General features: G+C 42.2%; 2 protein-coding genes across 3 annotated transcripts; both read left to right on the top strand.

Moving 5' to 3' along the window:
- The first annotated feature begins 3,380 nt into the window (after positions 1-3,380).
- On the top strand, positions 3,381-10,251 carry LOC306776383 (protein phosphatase 1 regulatory subunit 3A-like). Of its 2 annotated transcripts, none has more exons than XM_079267049.1 (4): positions 3,381-4,470; positions 4,913-4,980; positions 5,084-5,181; positions 5,871-10,251. In XM_079267049.1, the coding sequence occupies exons 1-4, from the start codon at positions 3,590-3,592 to the stop codon at positions 9,069-9,071; spliced, it is 4,248 nt and encodes a 1,415-aa protein (XP_079123175.1). In that variant the 5' UTR covers positions 3,381-3,589; the 3' UTR covers positions 9,072-10,251. The 2 variants fall into 2 exon arrangements, with proteins under 2 accessions (XP_079123175.1, XP_079123176.1); XM_079267050.1 differs by having other exon boundaries at positions 5,084-5,185; positions 5,877-6,102.
- Positions 10,252-12,683: 2,432 nt separating this feature from the next.
- samtor (S-adenosylmethionine sensor upstream of mTORC1) lies at positions 12,684-18,872 on the top strand. The gene is made up of 5 exons (XM_079270149.1): positions 12,684-12,866; positions 15,297-15,438; positions 15,561-15,689; positions 16,001-16,115; positions 16,416-18,872. The coding sequence occupies exons 1-5, from the start codon at positions 12,707-12,709 to the stop codon at positions 17,049-17,051; spliced, it is 1,182 nt and encodes a 393-aa protein (XP_079126275.1). The 5' UTR covers positions 12,684-12,706; the 3' UTR covers positions 17,052-18,872.
- The last annotated feature ends 305 nt before the right edge of the window (positions 18,873-19,177 follow it).

Below are 19,177 nucleotides of genomic sequence, written 5' to 3'. Positions count from 1 at the left end.
AGAAAACAGTCAACCCTAAATAAGCTGTGAGACTCAAACACTGCAAATGCAGTTCAGCATCATTGCTGAATTACACCTTTGTGTGGCTTTGCGTTAAAGACATGGAAAGAACAAAAATACCAAAGATAATGGGCATGCTTTTTGAGGTGCTGGCTAATAGGACGTACAAAGAGAAAAATAAGAAAGTCAAAACGTTCCTTTGCACAGCTGCAGTAAACAACACAAGGCTTCAAATGTGATGCGATTCTATAGATGCAACCACGGACTAGAACTTAAAGAATCTGTGATTTCCATGTTACAATGTTGTTGTGTGTGAGTGGAAAGGGCAAAGCAGCGTCAATATTTCAGCATTGTTAATTTACATCATTACATCAAAATCAAATTTCATGCACAAATAACGTAACAAACATACTGTAAGTTTACAGTGGCTTCTTAAATGAAAGTGTCCAAATGCATACAAATACTTTTTGATACGTTGAACATGCACACGACAGTTATCTTGCACTTTCCTCAAATCTGTGTTGTATGACACCGAATATAGTCCGTAAATGTATTTGTGGCTCCTTATTGGCAGGGCGTGAAGATCCAGGAAGCTTGCATGGAGTTTTTTAAATCCAACTTTTTGCATGTCTTAACTTATCTGGGCGGTGCATGAAGAAGAAACTAAGAGGTAAAAAAACATGTACGCAAGAGAGCTATAAAATACATCCTATTACCTCTGCAACTGAGCACAGATACTTGAAGTATTACCTCCTAAAAACATACAAAAAGTCAAATCTCTTCAAAGGTCTCCCACTCCTCTATTTCTGCCAGAATCGTATTAAAGCTACATACCGTGAAGGTGAACAGTCGAATTTAGAGCAGCCAGGCAGAGTTGATGTCTCCACGTCATGCAGTTTGAAGTGAGGATGGGAGCGATCTGATGGAGTTGTGTGTCTACCTGAGGGGGAGGAGTCACCGTGTCCGTCAGTGAATTAGACAGAGAGAATAGCTGTTGATTACCAGCATGTGCAAAATCGGAAAATCAGCTTCAGCTATAAATCATTTTTATTGTAGGCTTAAAAGTTGACCTGCTGTGTCTTCACATTTGTTGTGATGATTTGTTTTTCAGCATTTGCAAAAAGGTCCTCTACATTTTGCATAATCAATAAATATCACTTCTATTGCAATAAAGAATATACCGGTAATCTATTTGTAACATATAGTGAAAGAAATGATATTTTGCTTTCCAGTCGCCTATTTTGCAGATGTTGCTTTTATGTGTTGATATTCATAGACATAAACAATCCAATAAAATAAATAAATTCCTCAAAAAAATCATTTAGTCTTTCATGATTAAAACGAAGCGTTCTCTTTGAGAAAAGGATAAGTATAGTTGTCTGTGACTTTATTTAGATATGCGTCAACAACGAAAAGAACTCTGCAGCCACACAACTGTCAAACGGTTATCAAAGAGCTATTTACAGTACACTTGTATTCGAATAGCACATCAGTACATCTGTTAAAAATAAATAAAGTGTTTTAATTGTGGCTTGTGATAAATGCAATGTACCCTATTGTGTCAAGCTTCAACACAGCTGCACTGACAAACAACTGAAATTAAACTTTGTGGAGAACATGTCTTCATGTTTTTCTAATCATTTCTGTTCCGTGTTTTCATTCTGTTTTACGATTCGTTTATTTTATTTACAATTTTATCTCTTATTCTTTCCTCCTTCCTCTAAGCACACCATGTTTTTTTTACACTCCTGCAGTGGCTTCCTGTAATGTCAGGTCTTTATTTCAAAATGTCTTTTACAGATTGCAAGTACATGATCAAGGAAGATGACTAGGACCTAAGGCCAGGCTGCATATAGCATCAGGAGACATTTTACTTTGGTGAGACGAGAGGGACATCACGGTAAAGAACATAGAATACCGGTACATCCTTTTATATAGTTGCACACAATGTCATGGAAAATTTATGAAGACATAACACGGCATAGCTATGAATTTACACAACAATAACGCAACCCATGTTAAAGGTGCAGAGATTTACTGCATGTAGATGTGGATTAGTGCTGTATGTTTAGAGATGATAGAGCAATTAATGATTGAAATGTAGATATTGTTACAAAGGTAACCTTCTGCCACCTACTGGATTAGTATTTACTTGCCTTACATTTTATATTGATAAACAAAAGTAACATTAATTTCTTCTGTATAGTCAGGTAAAAAAAACAACATTCCATGCAGTGTCCCTGTTCTACTTTTCATTGCTGCTTTAAGCAGCCAGGGAAACTGAGCTCTTGCACTGGTGGTGTCGTGAACCTGCTGTCATATGACTCTTACATGCCACCCAGTACATCAACCAGGTCATTCGACTGAAAGCTGTGCAGACTGGAGGGCATGGGTTGACTGCCGTGCCCTCTCCCAGCTGTAGCCTGATACGGGTAGCCTCTCTGGAAAACAGTACCGTCCCATCCAGCTGGAGGATTGTACCCGGCCCGCTTCGACGCCCCAAGGCTGATGGCGTGGTGGGGTCCAGTCCAAAGAACTCATCTGATACCTCCTTTGTTCCTGGACGGGCCATTGTGGCTCCACACAACCCACAGATCTGCACTCACAGAACCTGCCCAGGAAGCAGCTGGTCTCCATCCAAGGCAGACAGCCCTCAGCTTTGTCAGTTCTCTCCCTATCCGTCTTCCTCCTCTCCCTGGCTTTGTTTGTACTGCCTGAAGTCCCCCTGCTGGAAGTCTCTCAGGCGAGCTTGGTGGACACCCCAGTAATGGCCCCGACCGTCCTCGCAGCGGCTCACCTTCACAAGGCACCTTCTTCTTCCATGTATGAAGTATCTGAGAGATGTTGACTTGTTTTTCCTCTCTCTGTTTTCATTGATTGCTGGACAAAACTATTATCTTCCAGACAGCCTTGACATGCTTTTATGCTGTTCATAACCAATTCAGGAGGGGCTCTCCGCTCTCACGTTGAGACACAACACTCTTACTCACTGTGAAAATATGTATGTTATTTGCTCAGTAAGATTAAGGACTAACCGCTTTGGTCATGGCTGGAGCTGGACATGCCACTTTGTCACAGCTGTGTGAGATAAACAAAGGAAATAGTTCAAACACAAGACACATCTTGATACGTTATAAGCACATAAAAGAATGAGCTTCTGTGGAATGGGTGTTTCTTTCATACTATCAGGCTTTCGCAGTCATTGCACCGTCAGGGATTGGTCAGTGGAAATTATGTTGGAGGCGTAAACAGTATTTGTTCTGCTTCAGGCCTCATGTGACCCACTGTGGGCCAAAAGCAACAAAACACAAATAGCTGCCGTGGTAAATCTCATGCTTGTTGTACAAATTGTTTTACAACTATCCAGGGAGACATTTAAATCAGAACAATGTCCACAAAACGGTTCGATGTTGGAGTTGTTTTTTGCTGTAAGACAATTAGATGATTATCAATCGATATCGTAGATTATATCACACAAACTCTCTTCCTCAAAGAGGCAATTGGATGATATTGTCTCTTCCTGAACTTAGAGCCACTGTACATAGTTTAAGTCCCCTCTGGCCTATTTATAGTGTTGACCCTTGCAGCAATGTCATCTGTAACTCGACTCCATCTGTTAAATGTCAGTTGCCTGAAGCAGACGCATTGCAGTTCACTTCCCGCTGACTCTCCTACAGAGAGCTCCATGGAGTTTGTGGGACAACCAGGGCCTTCTGGGGCCTGTAACCTCTTAGGACTGCCAGGCCTCAGCCCCCTGGAAGTGGATGACGATGAGTGTGAGGTGGTGATCGGCATCAGGCCCAAATCTTCTCCTCGCCCTCGGAGAAGGAGCTCTGACAGTGACGAGGACTCGGAGCCTGGGCCGCCCATGTCTGCCTCCAGGAGAGTGTCCTTTGCAGATGTCAAGGGCCTCAGTTTGGTGCATGTGAAGGCGTTTGACACTTGGGATGTACCCAAGCTGCCCCAATGTGACTCTTCTGTGGGCGAAGGTACAGATGCAGAGGTATACTTCCTATCTCCTCTCACTTTCTCCCTTCCGTTGTCTACCGAGGAGCTGTTTGTCAGAGTCCGGGAGCAGAAAATAGAACTGGAGACCATCGAGCTACTTCCGGGGACCACGATACTGAAAGGAGTGATCCGTGTCCTCAACATCTCCTTCAACAAAGCGGTATACGTCCGAACCACTTTGGACACCTGGTCAAGCCACTTTGACCTCCTGGCAGAGTACATGCCCGGTACCAGTGACAGTCTGACGGACCGTTTCTCGTTTAAGCTCACCCTGGTGCCCCCGTTCGGAGAGCAGGGAGCCAGAGTTGAGTTTTGTCTGCGATATGAGACTTCGGTGGGCACATTCTGGGCCAACAATGACGACAGGAACTACGTGCTGTTCTGTCACCGGAGAATGAAGGAGAGGAAAGAAACGCCACAGAAGGAAAGATTGAACAAGAAAAGCTGCCTTAAGACTGTCAGGTGAGGATATAAAGTCTTTCACTGATCAGTATTTTTAAAGCTCAATACGATTTTGCCTTACGATCAGAAAAAGTATTGGCTACTTGTAAAACTGATATAGTGGCCTGCAATTGTTCTCATTACTGTTGTATGAAAGCTGTCGGGCCTTAAGGTTCATCTAGGTGTAGACGACGTGAGGTCTGTATTTTCTCTAAGTTTGAACTGGTGCAAAGATCCTTTATGTTATTGCTGAACGATGGATTGACCAAATGTGGTGAGGTGCAGAGGATGTGCAACCAATCCAGACTGACAAGAACATAGACAAAGGTTTTTAAAATCCATGATGAATTATCACCTCTTGCAAAACTATTTGAAATGTTTGTTTTTTTATCAAAAGCATGACAGTACCTCAGCATTGTTGTCACATAAAAGTCTGACTGATCACAATTCCATTGATTCACAGTCAGAGCTTCTCCACCGTGGAAAACATTTTTGCAACGGAAGCTTCATCTCAGGAGAACATTTCAACAGGTGAATATTTATTCTGCTGATTGTGAAATTAAGAATATGATTGGGGAACGTAAAAAGACACTGTAAATAGTGCAGCCTCAGTATAAATAGCGCTTTTCTCTAGATGTGTCAAAGCATGGAGACATAGCGGACACCACGGAAGCCGAGCAAATCTCCGACGGCCAGTCAGGAACTTCAGAGGAGGATCGACAGACGTTACTGGCGAGTAAAAAGAAAAGCACAAATACTCCACATTTCTGTTTATTTCTGTGGACAACAGTCCAGTTTACTAATACATTTTATGATTTTCCTTTGGACTACAGCCAAATATAGATTTAATCTCCAATTCAGTAAATGTGTGCTTGCAACTCAAGTGCATTTGCAGGTTAAGAGAGCAGAATACTAGACTGACTGAAGTTCCGTGAGATCTAATTGTTCTGAAATCCTAAATCTTTCTCATCAGACACTACAGATCCCTTTTCAGTGATGAAACAATCTCTTATTTTCAAACTTGATTTGCCAGGTTTGATGTTTTATTGCCTATGAACGCAAGCTTAAATTCACCACGATATGTCTATGAGGTACAGGAGGAACAGAAAACTTGACGTGACCCCCGGTGCACTTTCTGAGAGAATATCACATGACCAGGACTTGAGTGACACCGGTGACATAATGTCCTGTGCAGCTAAAGGACACTTAGTGAGTTATATTTTGTCATGCAGGCTATTTTAACACTATCTTAATCGTTTATCCTTTTGTATTGAATCAAAAATGCAGTCAAGGATATTATTGACTCCGAGCACGTTTCTGTGTGAGATGCAATTTTAAATGTAACCTCACTCCCTTTTCTTAAAACAGCAACTGTTGTGTGAGCAAACTGAAACTAATCTATCCCTGTTGTTGATGGACAGACCGAGAGCAGACGGAACAGCAGCCAAAGAAGTTGCAGAAAGGCTGCACGGATGGTTCGGGTGAGGGACTACTTTTCTCAGAGAGATGGAGGAGCGGATGAAACTGAAAGACATGAATCCCCTCCAGAGGCAAACCAGGCAGCTCAAGAAGAAACCCCCGAGCAAAATCACTCAGATGTGCAATCATTTCCTGAGGGGAGCAGTAAATCAGGAGGTTCTCCTTTTGTTTCGGAATCTCTGGAAGCATGCAGCGAACCTCTCATTGATGTTCCACATGATACATCACCATCACACGACCACACGTCTGACAGCGAGACGGAGAAATCTGAGAGCGTCAATTTGGCTGACTCGGCCACATTAACAGGCGGTGAGAGAGCCGCAGTTATCCCGGACAACCCATCAAATGATGAGCCTGCTTCTGCAGAATGTCAAAATATCAACAAGTCTGTCTCGAAAGCAGAGGAGAGCAGTCAGAGGCGAGGCACGAGTCACGAATGTATTGGCAACATTGCAGCTCAGCCAGCTGGCAGTGATATCTCAGAAGGGAGCAGTGAAAGCCTTGATAGCCAGACCAACAGCTTCACATTTGGAACTGTGGTGTCTCCGTTGTACCATCAGGTGTTTGGCAGAGTAGCAAATGAAAGTGATTGGGGAAATCCAGTACAGGCTACATTGCATGCTGGAGACTTAAGATACCCTCACACTGAAAGAAGACAGACGAGCTGCACTGGTAAAACAGATGCGAGAGGTAACGAGGGCGAGGTTCAGGGACATGTGATGAAGAGTCCGCATTCAAACCAAGGATGCTCAGTTACAAATAGTCCTCCGATGGGAAAAGAAGAAACAAGTTTGAGCGTGACAGCAAACAACATCCCAGACAAAACAGAAACTCTGCGGGATACAGATGATGTTACACGTTCAGATCAAAGACGAACAAATACATCTGAGGTTCATAAAACTATTTCTGGAGACACGGTAGTACATTCACATACTGCAAACATTTTAAATACAGATGCGTTGAATCCACAAAAACCCGCTGAGAGTTTACATCTCCAGGGAGAAGCACAGGAAGACAATCTAACCCATGACCCCAAACTGCGAGAGCATACACGTACACAAACTGAGACGAATCTACATGAAACACCTGCAGACAGTGAAACACAAGAAGTCATGTCATCATTTATGTCACTTCAACCTTCTAAGAGTGCATCAGGGCGTGTTAGTGACGAGACAGACCAACAGGCCAGCGGTAGGGGAGCAGACGACTGTACGCTTGTACGTGAATCAAACAAAGAGGATGACGTTCGCGAAACAGTAACTATATCAACAACCACTGCCATTTCAGAAGAGGATAAAGCATTTGAAGCTTCGCATGATTTTAATCCTGAACACATGAATAATTCTGCTACGGAAAAGACTGAGATTAGTTACGTTACTTGTTTTGAAATTGTGGAGGAAAAGGATGTCACAGCACCGGAGATATCTCTTGAAACTAACAATGTGGAAGAAGAACATAAAGTAGCGAACAACTCGCCGAAAGACAAAAGAAAACACTCAGCCGACAAAGAGATAATTGGTGAGGTAGCTGAGGCAGCGGCAAAAGCAACGATGAATCAACACATGCATGGTGACGTGTGTGTGGAGCTCAAAGATGAGGACGCACAAAACAGAGAGCATCATGAAATAGAAGCTGCTGTCGCAAAACAGGAGGATTTGTGTTTAGCAGACACGACTGAGGTAAACTGGGAAATGATGGTTGAAGAAGAGGAGCAAAACATATTAACCGATGAAGAGGAAAGTGAGGCAATAAGTTTAAAAACAGTGGGGAATGACCAAGGACAGTTGGAGGATGCAGGGAGAGAGACAGCATTAGAAAACAAAGATGCAACAGAGGCGGAAAAAGAGGACACAATGGTTTGGGACATTAAAGCTGCAAGAGAGTTCAATAACAAGGCTGAGGATGCAGATGTTTCAGAGGGCAAGCAGAAGATTGGAGAGGAAATTGGGGAGATGATGGCAGGAAAAGTTGGGGAAGAAGTTGCAAAAGAATTCGAACATGTCCAAGACACAAATGAAGCTGGAGAAGAAGATCTAGCTGAGGAGATTGAAGAAGAGAAAATAGAGAAACAAGAGGAGACTGAGCTGGAGAAAGCAAAACACTTTGCAGAGATACATGACGTTGATACTGAAAAGACAAATGTCCAAAATGAAGCGGATATAGAGGGAGAGGAAGAAATAGAAATAGAGCTGAGCGATGACGATGAAGCAGCTGTGGAGTGGGAGGATCAGGTAAAACCAAGGGAGGTAAACGTAGAAGAGGAGAATCCAGATTACGAGGAGGACATTTTTGTTGTTGAAACGGGAGAGTCAGAGATCATAGATGCAGAGTCAGAGAGCGTGACGATAGAGGACGGGCAAAATGAAGCAGGGTGCTTTGAAGTAAGGTTAGACATTACACAAAAGCTCGGGGATGGTTTATCTGCTCCGGTGAACAATGAGCAGGACAAGGGAGTAATTGACGGAGAAAATGGACACATCCCAACTGCAATGCATCTGTACAAAGAGGAAGATTTCCAAAGCAAGGAGGCTGTTACACATGACCTCACAAAAGCTGCGGGAGATGAGAACGAATCCGTTGCTGCAGAGGGAGGTTCGTTCATTTTCACGGATGAACCTGAAAACGATCAAACGAGCCACGACAGCGCTTCGGCAGAGTCCGACTCAGACGACGAGGTGGAGTTGTACATGCACTGCCTCAGGGTCGTGCACACCGGGGCACAGGCCCAGACGGACAGGAACAAGGACACGGGTTTTGGTGAGGGCAAATTAAGGCCCTCTGTAAGCAGAGGCAAACTGCTGCCCACACCCATGCCATCCATCAGTGAGTCTCAGGAGGAACAACACCCCGCCCGCCTTCTGGACACTCACGAGGACGTGGAGACAGCAGACGTCCAACCCACAGCTCTGCCAGCGTCAAGTGGACAGGAGAGCATCGATAGAAGTGTTTCATGGTGGAAAGAGACTTTTTCCTGCAGCAATATCTCAAAAACACTGTTATACGCCACCTTGTTCGTGGTATTTTTAGTTGTGGCCTACCGTTATGATTTTCTTGCCTGTTTGGGGCTCTACTTGATATCAGTGGTTTGGCTCTACTGTCAAGGAGAGAGGCAGCCAAAGCAACAGAAAAAAACAACAGAATAGGTTGAATTAAACTTTTAACTGTAATACTGTCATACCGTCAGTTCATATTTCCCTTTATCTGAAGATATTTGAAAAAGACCTATAATGGTCTAAATAGAAGAAGATAAAATGTCCAGAAGTGAATAACAATGGGCATTCATTTAAAGTAAATATGACACATATGAGAATAAATGCTGTATATTCCCTATGGGAGGATGCTAACTCTCTGTTGTCAAGAGTATGAACCAATTTTCTTTATTTTTTACTGTACATAAAACTTAGCATCGACTCAGACTGCAGGCTGTGGACCATTGCTCACACTGATCAGTTCTGCAGAACGTTATTGCATTGTTGGGGTGCAAAAAGCAATCAGTGTGCCGTGATGTGGATGCCACTTATAGATCACTGTGTCTGTGGAGGGTACATTTAGTTTTCATGAGTCTGGAATGAATAAATTGTACAAGACAAACAATTCAATGTGGACAATGGCTTTTTATTATTTCACAGTACTGATAGTAGCCAGCTCAGAGTACAACCATCTTAGTGTAGCGTGCTGGCATTCTAGCATATTCTTATGAAAATGTCATGGCATTGTATCTGGTAGATGTTGACATATTTTTGTCTATGTGGCTAAAAACTTGGTTCATTTATCAGTGAAAAGCAGCAAAGAGACTGATTTTGTCTTCAAACACGCATAAGAGTTTTCTAAAATCAACCGGACTGCACTTAGATTTACTCACGAACAAATAAGCAGCAATGCAAATATACTTGGAATAGATTTTATTTGCTCTGAAGGTTACTGATAATCCAACCCATAATCAGTGCTTTTCAAATGGAAATATGAATGCCATGAGAGGAATTTCCTGTCAGAGATCTGCGGTCATACCCTGAAACTCTACAAGAACACAGAAACCGGATTCAGACCTGACAGTTTGGATTCTTGTTTGTGTTTTCAGTGTGTTGAAATGTTCTGCTGCAAATCAGCTGCCTCGTTATCACCACTTATCAGTCTTGAAATATGTTAGGTGTCGAGCTGACCATAAGAGGTATTAACCTGTATTTTCATACTGTTTGGATGCCATGTTCAGGGTTTTCAAAGTGTTGTCTGAAAATCAATATTTACGCATTAACAAACAGATCCTGGAACAGAGTAGAAGTCAATCGTTTTTTGAGGGTTATTACTTCCTTTTCTTGTCTTTTCTCCGGGAAAGTTGACAAAGTTGATCCAAATAAAGAACAAACCTCGAGCCTGATCCATGTGTGTTTCTAAAGTACCGTCTTTAGTGTCCACAATAAATCCAGTGAGGCAGATAACTCTTCAGACAGCTTCCAATGCCTGTTCAGTGGTTTTAGTTGGGTTGTTGTGTCTTAGTATGAAGGAACATAATGACAAACCAGGTCACTTGTAGCGATAGCAAGTACTTCTGCTCCCCATTCCAACTTTGGCTTTTAGCTTTGTTTAGAGCTGAACACAGCTGCAGTAATGTACTGGCCATGGGATTTCAGTGCAGTCCACTGGGAGGATTACCACTCAAACATTTTGTAGCCACAAAAGGAAACACACTAACTTTTTTGACTGGTACATGTATGTGCAAAGAGAATTAATGAGCATACGTTCCTCATCGTTCTAATTCCAGTTATAGTGTTCAGGAACAAGGGTTTCTCGCAAGTATCATTTTATAATGAACTTCTCTTTTAGAGGTTTTAGTATCAGATCTGACAAACTTGGTGTGGTTATATATTTTTACTTTTTTTAAACATGAGATCTTTTTGTTATCTGACCTTAAATGATATGATATATACATATATACATAGTCTGATATGTAGTCCAACGGGCCGCAGCAGACGACATGTCTGACCTCCTTTTCGGACTTTTATTGCTCGAGTGCAGTTCATTTAATTCAATGTACTTTGAGTATGTGGATCAATGTTTAAACCCAGCGAGTTTTTTTCTAAGAAGCAGTGGTGCTGTCTTTACACATAAAGAGTATGAGAGACATCTTCAAGTTTATTGAATGACATTTTGTTCTGAAAGATTGTCGAAAAAGTATGATCCCACCCCAAAAATAGATATAGCTAAAAAAAAAACTACACAGTTACCATCATGTGCTGTGTGTAATTTTTGAGAGACAACTGTAGACTTAAATATACAGACATGTTAACATTGTCATCGAACTAGAAAACTGAAAAGAATATGTATAGTGGAGATCAATCTTTGGAAATGTGGGGACCACATACCACTACACCAGTGGGTGGCACAGTACAAATCAAATGTGATGCACAAGAATGAAATAAAACGTTTCAACCACATACAACATAATACAAATAACCCTTTATGATTTGTAAAATGTTTTTTTTTTCATATTTAATGTTTTTCTTTTACTTCAAGTGAATACACCGATGCTGAAGACGCTGCACTTTTATCGCAGAAGCCGTGCACTGAAGGCCTACTTGAGCAACATTTAGCTGGGTTCATTAACTTGTGTGTATATATATATGTATAGCACAGTTTGACTCCAGAAGTGTCTACAGTGCTACTGAATAAAAAAGAATTGATCTGGGCTTTCCAAGTGCCTCTCCTCACACTATCCCTCTGAACAGGACAAAACATGATGCATGTCCAGTCCAAATCTATTGTGCATGCTTCATCCTATTTCTGGGCTGAATCTGATTAGCTCACTTGCTGAAGCCTTTAGCCGTCCTTGCTGTGTAGCTGTATCTGTGCCAAATGATCGTAGGTTGTACTGAGCATTTGTATGAACATGTTCTTGGACTAATCTATTTTGCAAGTATAGAAGTATACAATTGATGTTGTTTATAGTGTAATTTTGCTGAGTTATGAATATCAAGGCATTTAAAACAGTTAAATGCAGTTTACAGTATGAAATAAATAAACTGTATTCATATTTACAAGTTACAACAGTAGAACATAATGGGGGAGACATATACCAGTAGTTCACGGGACAAATTATATTTCCAAAGAGTCAAGGGTTTCATTTGTCACATACACAAACAATATGTGTACTGAAAAGTAGGGTTGCATGCTCTTAATGCTGTGCTAAAAGGCTCGGGTGCAATGATTCATAATATTTAGAATCAGAGTAAAAAATGTGTACAACAGAGGAATATATGTTATTCAGCTCTTACTTGTGTAAATAGACATAAAAAAGATAAAAGATAAAAATTGATTTTTAATTAATAAACCATGTGAGAGCTAAAATAATCTTAAGAAATAAACTTAAGAAATGCATTCACACAAATAAGTTACATCTGTTAAAATGTATTTTTGTTGAAAGCGGAAGAAGCTGTTTCAATATGAATGTTGACATTAATTATGAGAACATATTTAACAAAACAACCCAGAAACAACCCTTTTTTATGTCATGTCATGAGGTGCTGGGATTACTTCATTAGTTTTAGAATGTACGAGCTGCACTTGAACGCTTCATGGGACACGCGCAGTCACAGGTAGGCTTCCAAGGTCTGTGATTGGACGACGGACTGTCAGTTCCGAAGCGTGTCTGTCAAAGACAACCAATCAGCGTACGTTTTGTTGGCCTGTTGCACCGTTTCGCCGGTTTTTTTTTTCAGCTGAGGAAAAAAGGGGACGCAACTGACGAAGGGGGCAGCAAGCAAGCATCGGCTGGCGCGGTGCTATGGACCTCAGGGACAATGTCGAGACAGGGGAGACGGAGAACCACACCGACCTATTCTACTTGCCAATTCCAGACGAAGTGCCGTGCAAAGGGGAGCAGGAGAAGCTGTCCGGGGTCGTCAAAAACGTCCACAGAAAACTGCGCAGGAAATACAGAGAGGGTAAGCAGAGCCTCGGTGGGCCCTTCTGTGTCTCTCTTTGGCCCAACATTGAACGTTAGCACTCACGTTACACAGCTAAATCCTTTCCGTTAACAGCAGTAAAGACACGTTATTGTGCTCGGTAACGGTACTCTGTCTCGTGTTGAGTCCGGTTAACGTTAGCTATGGAGGCGGACCCACAGGGCACCACGCAGCAAGCGAGGCCTTTTAAAGCTACTTAACAATAACAGTAGCGCTAAATACACTGGAAATGCCATGAAGTCACCAGTGTAAACATGCATTTATGTCTCTTCTAAATCCAGCTTTATATGGCTACCAATGAGAGATACTATCTGTTGACAATGAATGACCTACTTTTGCCTCTTCATTGTCAATAAATGATAACTGTGGACTTTTACATCCAGATTAGCTGAGTATTGGTGGTGTTCTGAACTATAAAACGTAAAGGTTGAAGGCAAATCAATCCATCATTGCTGAGTACATCAGCGAGGGACGTTTTTACTCGTTATTTCTACTTTTCCTCATAAGTAAAATAAAGATCCAAAACTGACAGGATACCAGCTCAGGATACATTTACTTCTGCTTTTGCTATTTGGGGAAGTGCAAAAAAAAAAGGCAAAACTAGTTGAAGATGATACTGTTTCTGTAAAACTGCGATTACTCCCACAACAATGTTCCTCTGGGGGGGATGTGGCTCCTGATCACCTCATCTGTCTTCACTCGGCAAGCTCACACATATTTGTCTGTAATGTAATATTTGTCTGTAGAACCTTCCGGATACAAGATGCAGCTTCATTCTCTCATGTGCTAGAGATCCAGTGACTGAAATGAAGATCGTTAATAGATCTTTTTAAAGCTGTAAAGATTGTATCAGGTTTGGATTTCCACAAGACTCTGTGTCTCTCGCTCTCTCTCTGTCCTAAGGACATCTGTCTTCTTTCCTATTATGAGTCAATCTGGACAAGATCTAAAATGGGAGTTTTTGGGAAAACCCTTTCAAAATACATCAGCACTGATATATGAAATGTAGCCAGACTGCTCAAACAATATACAGAGGGGTTTATTCCAGCTACGAAGCTTGAAGTTAAAGACGGTTTGAAGTGCCTACCAGCACTGCTGAAGTGGATTTAAAACAAAAAAAAAGAAACTTGCTATGATGCGTAAGCACACTGAGGCTTTGTGCTGTTGTTGACTCTCACGTTCTCTTTCTGAAGAAATGCATAGTCCTACTGGAGACTGTGTGGGAGGGGAACACGAAGAGACAAGTGCAAAACCGTTAACTTGAGAATAGCATTAGCTTAGCATTAGTGTAGCAGAACAACAGCCTTCAGTTTTTACGGTGAAGGCCTTATGGTTTATTTGACTTTACAAGTATAAAAGCCACAAATATCATGAATTAGTTTGTCTCCAGTTTGAATGCTCGGCTCATTTGTTTCATTTGACGGCCTCTGAATTAAAAATATGCATCTGATAATTTCACTCTCCTCAAATCATAAAGCAAGCAGCACAGGACAACTGTTACTAGTTTAAAACAATCCATCATGCCGAAAATTAGTTTCAGTAATATTTGTGGAGTCAGTGTTGTGCTGTAACGGATATTTCCACATTCTCAGTTATGTAAAGCGATGCATAAAGAGGTCAGGTTTTTGCTGTTATTAGTTTTGGCTCTGTCCTACTTTTCCCCCTTTTAGAAATGCTACACAACCAGGATGTATTGTTTTTAAATGTATTGATCAAGTCCTATTTTGAATAAATCAAAAAGAATGCCAATAAATGAGATTGGTTGGTTGTTTTGGAGACTAGAACTGCACGGAGAAGTCGTCCTTTCTAGCAGACCTCATGAGTGGTTAATAAGTAAAGCATGATCTGGTAAGCTTGGCATAGAATCACGGTGGTCATGCTTCTAGAGCGCTGCTGTTTACCACCGCTCCTCTTGTTGTCCTTTCATTTCTGCAAGTCTGACTCAGTTTCTTTTCTTGCAGTCATGGGATTTCTCTCTTGTCTGCGTGTTTGATACGCTGAAGGGATTTTGCGTGGACTTTATTGTGACTGTGAAATGGCTACATGAGGATGCTTTTTAGAGGAACAGTTCCACTCCTGTGGTGGCAGAGACGAGTGAGTTTGTAGGCAATGTATCAGCCGTCAATGTGGCTTGAGCTTCATTCAGCAGCTTTTTTACTGTCATGTTTTGGTGCTAAAGAGGAGGACCAAAGTTGGCAAGTAGGTTGTGAATGTTTGCTGTAACTTTATGTGGATGGACATGTCGGCTTTTGATAAAAAAACAGGACTTCAGCATGATGATGCCAGCAGCTTAAGCTAACTTTTAAAGTCTCAAATGACTTCAATATTGTCAGGTCTGAGATTTACTTCCTGTATTGTCTTTTATTTGTCAGCTCTGTCCTGATGTTAGTTTTTTTTGTCTTTTCTCAGTGGGCGATTTTGACAAGATCTGGCATGAGCACTGTAAAGATGAGCAGACGTTGAGTGAGTATGCCCTCGCCATGAAGAATCTCGCCGACAACCACTGGACCAAAAACTGCGAAGGAGAGGGACGCATCGAATGGTGTCGCAGGTACGGCTCACTGCAGTTTAGGAACCTCATGACGATGAAGTCTGACTCACCCAAACCTGCAGGATGTGCGTTTCACAACATGTCACAGTGAAGTTTGAGTTGTGTCTTGATTCTACTTTCAGTGTCTGTCAAGAATATTTTTTGGATGGCGGGATGAAAAGGATGGTAGAAAAGGATAAGAAAAGTGCCATGCTTACCATGGGTCTGGCTGCAGACTCTGTAAGTGCCCAACCGTACAGCACCATCCCCAGGTAAACACAGTGCAAGAGCAACTACACTCTCATCCAGTACCTAGGACAACAGTTACAGTAACTAGCCTGAATGTTACTTTATAGATCAGAAAAACAATGTTTATTATAAGACATGCGTTTGTTTTTCTCTTGTTTCTTATAAAGCGTTTTCAGTCATATTAGCAAATTATGTGTGGACCTTGCTGTGATGTTGTGTTTGTTTGTTGTGGAAAAAAGATGATTTTAACGATGTGGTTGTTGCGGGACAAAGAGGTACTCTTTGATGCAAAAGTCACTTTGGTACTGACGCTTGTTCCGCTTTTGTGTTGTAGTTCTATCTCTCAGCTGGGGAAAATGCGCCTTCTTGACGTGGGAAGCTGCTTCAACCCTTTCTTGAAGTTTGATGAATTCCTTACAGTTGGTATCGACATAGTACCTGCAGTTGAGGTACGGGTGCTTATTCTGCTGTTTCTTTGTTGTAAATCCTTGTTGACGCACATAAAATGCATCGGGTTCCTGCTTGGTGATTCAGTGCTGGCATTACAGAGCAACTGCAAGACCGACAATGACTCATGCTGTTGTGGTTAGACAGTACGTGTGAACAGATTCTACAGAAAGCAGAACAAAATGCGGCGTGCATTCTGCAGCTGCAAGGAGAGAGAGTACATGACCGTGACAAATGGAGCAAAAGATCAAATTGGAACCCTTTTGAAAGGGCTGACATTCTGCCTGTTTTCTCTCCTTCAGAGTGTGTACAAGTGTGACTTCCTCAACCTTCAGCTCCAGCAGCCTCTCCAGCTGGCGAGCGACGCGGTCGAGGCCTTCCTCCGCCAGCTCCACAACCCCATCGACACGCTGCCCGCCCAGCTATTCCACGTGGTGGTCTTCTCTCTGCTTCTGTCCTACTTCCCCTCACCTTACCAGCGCTGGATCTGCTGTAAGAAGGCCCACGAGCTGCTGGAGCTGCACGGCCTGCTGCTAATCATCACGCCCGACTCCTCGCACCAAAACCGCCATGCCCTCATGATGCGCAGTTGGCGCGTGGCGGTGGAGTCCCTGGGCTTCAAGCGGTACAAATACGTCAAGTATTCCCACATGCATCTCATCGCCTTCCGTAAGGCGTCTCTGGCCACCACCAGCGACCTGGTGTCCCGCAACTACCCAGAGATGCTCTACATCCCTCAGGACTTCCACTCCAACGAGGAGGAGGAGGAGTGTGCCGACGTGTCCGTGCAGGCTCGCTCCGAGTTCGAGGATGACCTGATGGCGTGGGGCTTCACGGAGCTACCCGACGCTCCCTATGATTCCGATTCTGGGGAGAGCCAGAGCAGCTCAGTGCCTGGCTTCCATGAGCTAGAAGACCCCATCCTGCTTCAGAGCTAGGCTAAACCAGCTACCCCTCCCTCCCCTTCTCCCCTCCCCCTCTCTCTACGTAACTGTCACCTCCCCTTCAACTGCTGCGCTGCCAAATTTAACCTGCTGCATTCTTCTCCCACTTGTCCTCCCTCTCCTCAAAACAATGCAGTTTGCACAGTGCGAAAGCGAGAAGTTTACAGATTATTTTCTCATATCCACACTCCTCTGAGAGTACACGCGCACACACACACCCACACACTAAGATGGATATATTTTGATAAATATCTAGGTTTTTTTAAAGAGTTGGGAAAGTGAATGCCCGTAAGATATCTAAACTCCCTGCTCCTTAATTTCCATGCAATCTTCCAATCAGCTTTCAATAACTAAAGTCAGCGTGTCTGCATTCTGTCCTCGGTCTCTATTTGATAAGCTAGTGTGGCAGGCTGCTTAGTACAAAAGACAAATACACAGCAATCCCAGCAGTCCGACAGGAGTTTGATTGCACTGGAGAGACTGAGATGGAACGACTGGACTGGTACGCTTGCTTCTGTCCCAGTCATGCAGCTAGACTTTCTGAACATTCTTGATGTGCGTTTTAGTTTTCCAAGACAAAAATAAGTACGTGTTGTCCGGTGTAAAGTGTGGCAATGCCATTTTAACTTGCCATCCTCTGACTGATTTGTGTATCTTTTTACAAGAAAGTGGTATTTGTAGCATTTTAAACATTTTCAGAACCATACGGTAGGAGTATTACTAGGTTTACTAATGTGAAACTGTAACTGTGTTTACTCATTGTGTAACAAGGTACGAGTGTTTCAAAGTAGGTATTAGACTTTTTTTTCCCCGCCTCTCGTTGTCCTCACAAATATTACGACTTAATTATCTCCTGTTAGCTTCCGTGATCTCTAGCGGAGACGTAGTACAACACTGCTAGTCGGTGACACCATCAAACGGACTTTAAAGCACCAGTATCCTTTGACACAATTTTGTAACTTTGATGTGCAATTACATTAAGTACTAAACAAGATGATCCAGATATGAGCTCCTCACAGAAAATTCTCCTTTACAGGAGAGATTTGCACTAATTCACTATTTTGTCATACAGAACCTCAGACGGGGGAGAAACTGTAGATTTTAGCAATAGCAAGCGAGAACGGCTCTGAAGATGCCGTGTCCGCCGATGGGAGGTTCTTAGCTGAAGACACTACCAGATGAGATGCCAGTGTGTGTTCCAGCCCGTCCCTCAGCGGGCTGGATGTGTGGTTGGATTTGTCAGTTGTGAATGAAAGACTGAATTTACGTTGTGTTATTGTCAGTGGCACTTTATCATTGATCCCAAAGGGTGTCACAAAAGTGTAATTATTTTCCTATGATGACGTTTTGCAACCAATATGATGGGCCCGCGAGATAACAGTAAGTCTAAAAGGTGCCTTCTTTGTTCGCATATACTGTATGTTGCAAGTGGATTTTCATGCCCCTGGAGAAAGTGGAACTCCTACTTTTCTTTTTTTCCTTTTTTTTTTTTATGATAAGATATCAAGTTTCTCTGGCCACGTAGTGTAAGCTAGCTGTCCAGTTCTCCTTTGTCATATTACCAAGAAATATTTCCAGTGTTGATGTAATGCAGTGTGCTGTTCCTGTTCCCATCTCATTTCCTAGTTAATGCACATCTCTCTGCTTATATCTTCTCTGCATTAACAGAAGAAAAAAACATGTCACAGTACCACACAAATTCAGAATATGAAGTTTTGTGAAGAATCTGTGCTTTTGTCTTCCAATGTGTCTTTAGGCGCATTTGCATGAGTTGTTTCATCTTCATTATCAACATTTTCAACAATGCAGAACAATGTGTGCTTATTGTATGGTTGTATTTCTCTTTTATAAATGAATGTAAATGTATGGTGCCTCTGTTTTTATTTTTAAACACTTACAATACTGCTCTGCTCTGCTTATGGAGTTATGAAGAGGCAGTTGTGATATGGGGCTGGATGACTTTGTTTCTATACATAGACTTTAAGGCCATTTTCACACAGACTTTTTTTTGGTGATAAAAAAATTACACATTAATCTTACCCTAGTATTTTACTTAAGTCCAAGACTAAGTAATACAAGTAAGAAGATTACAGATCTGTAGGATTGGTTTTATTTTTGAA

This window comes from Melanostigma gelatinosum (genome assembly GCF_949748355.1).
Source record: "Melanostigma gelatinosum genome assembly, chromosome: 1".
Classification (NCBI taxonomy): Eukaryota; Metazoa; Chordata; class Actinopteri; order Perciformes; family Zoarcidae; genus Melanostigma; species Melanostigma gelatinosum.
The sequence above is the reverse complement of the archived record's forward strand: the minus strand, read 5'-3'. Positions and strand labels throughout refer to the sequence as shown.